Here is a 2,831-nt window from a genome sequence, read left to right on the forward strand (position 1 = left end):
CTAAATAAACTTATAAAAACCTTTTTACCTTTTTAATATGAGAATGTAGCTAACTGATTTAACTCCAGTATAACATATTTATAACACTGAACTAAATAAATCCTCATTCACAAACTGATAATTGTTACTGGACTTTTGTTAACATATAGATTCTTTATCATCAACTGCAGGAGCATGGAGTCCATGCGATGCTAATAGTAGAACAGCTGTAAATTAATGCCTTTAGTAACTGGTCCAAGAAAGCCTAAATAAATACAAGTAGTGAAAAATCTTTACCAAATCAAAAAGGTGTCGATATATAAAAAGTATCTTCCATTAACACTCAATGATTGTGGTATTAAACTGATATTGTTAATTAATGCATTATCAGTATTCAGCCTATGGTATAATTATTAATCAAGAATTCTCCTCCTGATCTAATTAAGAGATGATGTTATCATGTAAACAATTACTTACTTTAATACTGGCATTTACTGTCATTTAGTACAATTTGATGATCAAGTGATGTACTGAAACACATTTTTTCAAAACCAATATTAACTACCCAATTATTATTTTTGTGCAAGTTGCATTAACATGGCTAATACCAATATTTTTATAAAAATGTTTTTAAGAATAAAGTTATCCTTAACAACAATCATTGATTAGTGACATTAATATTTATAGCCAAAAGTTGATAGGTTCCTTTTAAAATCAGTAGTATCTCTGCTTTTTCTGTACTCAAAACTGTTTTTTATGAGCATGACTTTATTAACAGTTTATATATCAACCAATTTTAATAAAAATTGGCCTATATCAATATTTGTGTTGGTATGAGTGCATCACTATCAATTACTGCATACAACATGACATTGGAAGTGATAAGTGGAACTGAAAATTACTCTGTGAATACAATTATACATGCCACAATAATACTAACCTGTTTCATAACAAAACTAATACTATTAAAGGAACCTATTCCAACATCATTAATAGGAAAATCTAATAACATTATTCAATATACAAGGATGTAGCTGATAATGTAATGTTAGTATTATTATTAGGAGTATATAATGTTCACTAATGTACGTTATCCAGTGTATAAGGAGCTGTCCATGTTAATAATACACTAGCTCTATTATACCCGCGGTAAAAGTATAATTAAAACCTCTCGTGCTTAATTCATTGTTTATATTACTCAAGAAATGCCAAAAAGTCATCAGTGATTTTATAAATGAGCTACTGACTGCCTAAACTTACAAAAATAAAAATAACACATCAAAATTTCGGGGGAAAAAAGCCAAAATTTCGGGAGAAAAACCAAAATTTCCCTGGTCCCGTATCTAGATCAGATTTATGCGCATGGCATGGGGTAACTAACAAACATGGCCGACGAGAAGAAGGGAGTTGCTATCTTGTCTCCCTCGGAAAGCATAGATAATAGAGTATATTATAATAGAGTATATCTGTACTCTAATATCTATGCGGAAAGGCTATTCGTGGAAGGGTGGGAATTTATGCAGACATTAGGAGAGGGAGCGTATGGAGAGTAAGAGACATGAAAGAAGAACCTTACTGGAATTATCTTCTTAGAGTTAAGCTGGCTGTAAATGTGTGGCTGTTAAAATAATGCACTTGGATGGAGATAACGCGTTGACTCTTGACTGCCTTAAAAAAGAAGTAGGTACCTAACCATTCACTTTATTATTTATGATTAGCTTAGAGGTGTTAATTTAGGGCATGGTTGTTATTGTATTGTAAATTTATTTTTAATAATTATATGAAATTTACATGTACCTCACTTAAGGTGGTTTACAATAGCATACTGTCAATTTTTTAACATAAAAAGCATGGGGTTTTGACCTTTTGATGCATGTTTCTGCTAGAATAAAATCAAATCCTATTCTAGTGTCAACATAACGTCAAGCCTATTGTAATTATTGTAAACCTGCCTTTTATTGTCAGTAATCAGCTGAAATGTACGGTGAATATATACTGTACAGTGTGTGTAGATAATCTTAAAATTACCTGATATCAGATTGGAATTTTTCTGTAGCCTGATTGTCAGTACATGTACTTGAAGTTTGAGGCTAGCTCTTTGAATCAAAGAAATTATAATGCAACTGTGATAGATTAATATTTAACACAATGACAATGTACTTGATCTAATATATTTGACCTAAACCTTGATGCAGATATGTATAATGAAGATGCTGAGACATGATAATGTAGTGAGGTTCTTTGGGGAGAGAGCCTGTGGTAAGATACACTACCTCTTCTTAGAATATGTGGATGGAGGAGAACTCTTTGATAGGATTGGTAATTTGCTTTCTCTGTAATAATTTAATCTCTCTTGTCTCTTCCTATACGTTGCATATCTCTCTCCCATCTCTCTCTCTCTCTCTCACTCTCTCCCTCAGAGCCTCATCATGGTATGGAGCCAGGCTTAGCTCAGCATTTTTTCCTCCAACTTCTTCAAGGATTGGTATGTTACAGTCACATGATAGTCAGGTGATTGGTTTCTGATTGTGTGTAGGAGTATCTTCATTCACGAGGAGTAGCTCATCGTGACAAAAAACCAGAAAATATACTATTGGATGGATATGGTAATCATTAATAATTACCGTATAGCCAAAAAATTTTGTGAGGAATAAATTTCCGTATTTTCGTGATCACTGTTTGCATCACAAAAAATTAAACCCCCCAAAAATAAATATTAATTGAGGGCGTGGCTAACAATGCCTTACTAGTTACTAATAAATGTGCTCTCGTGTAGGTTAACAAGTCATGTTCTCGGTCAAGCTGATGTCTCTGTCTTGCTATTTTAAGCATACTGGCAAGGTCAAAGATGA

The 2,831-nt window shown here is 32.6% G+C and overlaps 1 protein-coding gene across 1 annotated transcript; it reads left to right on the top strand.

Moving 5' to 3' along the window:
* Nucleotides 1–1,307: 1,307 nt before the first annotated feature.
* On the top strand, nucleotides 1,308–2,825 carry LOC109589660 (serine/threonine-protein kinase Chk1-like). The gene is made up of 6 exons (XM_020005717.1): nucleotides 1,308–1,528; nucleotides 1,573–1,659; nucleotides 2,175–2,298; nucleotides 2,400–2,464; nucleotides 2,516–2,585; nucleotides 2,756–2,825. The coding sequence occupies exons 2-6, from the start codon at nucleotides 1,609–1,611 to the stop codon at nucleotides 2,758–2,760; spliced, it is 315 nt and encodes a 104-aa protein (XP_019861276.1). The 5' UTR covers nucleotides 1,308–1,528; nucleotides 1,573–1,608; the 3' UTR covers nucleotides 2,761–2,825.
* The last annotated feature ends 6 nt before the right edge of the window (nucleotides 2,826–2,831 follow it).

This window comes from Amphimedon queenslandica, unplaced genomic scaffold (assembly GCF_000090795.2).
Source record: "Amphimedon queenslandica unplaced genomic scaffold, v1.1 AMPQUscaffold_11055, whole genome shotgun sequence".
In the NCBI taxonomy this organism is placed as follows: domain Eukaryota; kingdom Metazoa; phylum Porifera; class Demospongiae; order Haplosclerida; family Niphatidae; genus Amphimedon; species Amphimedon queenslandica.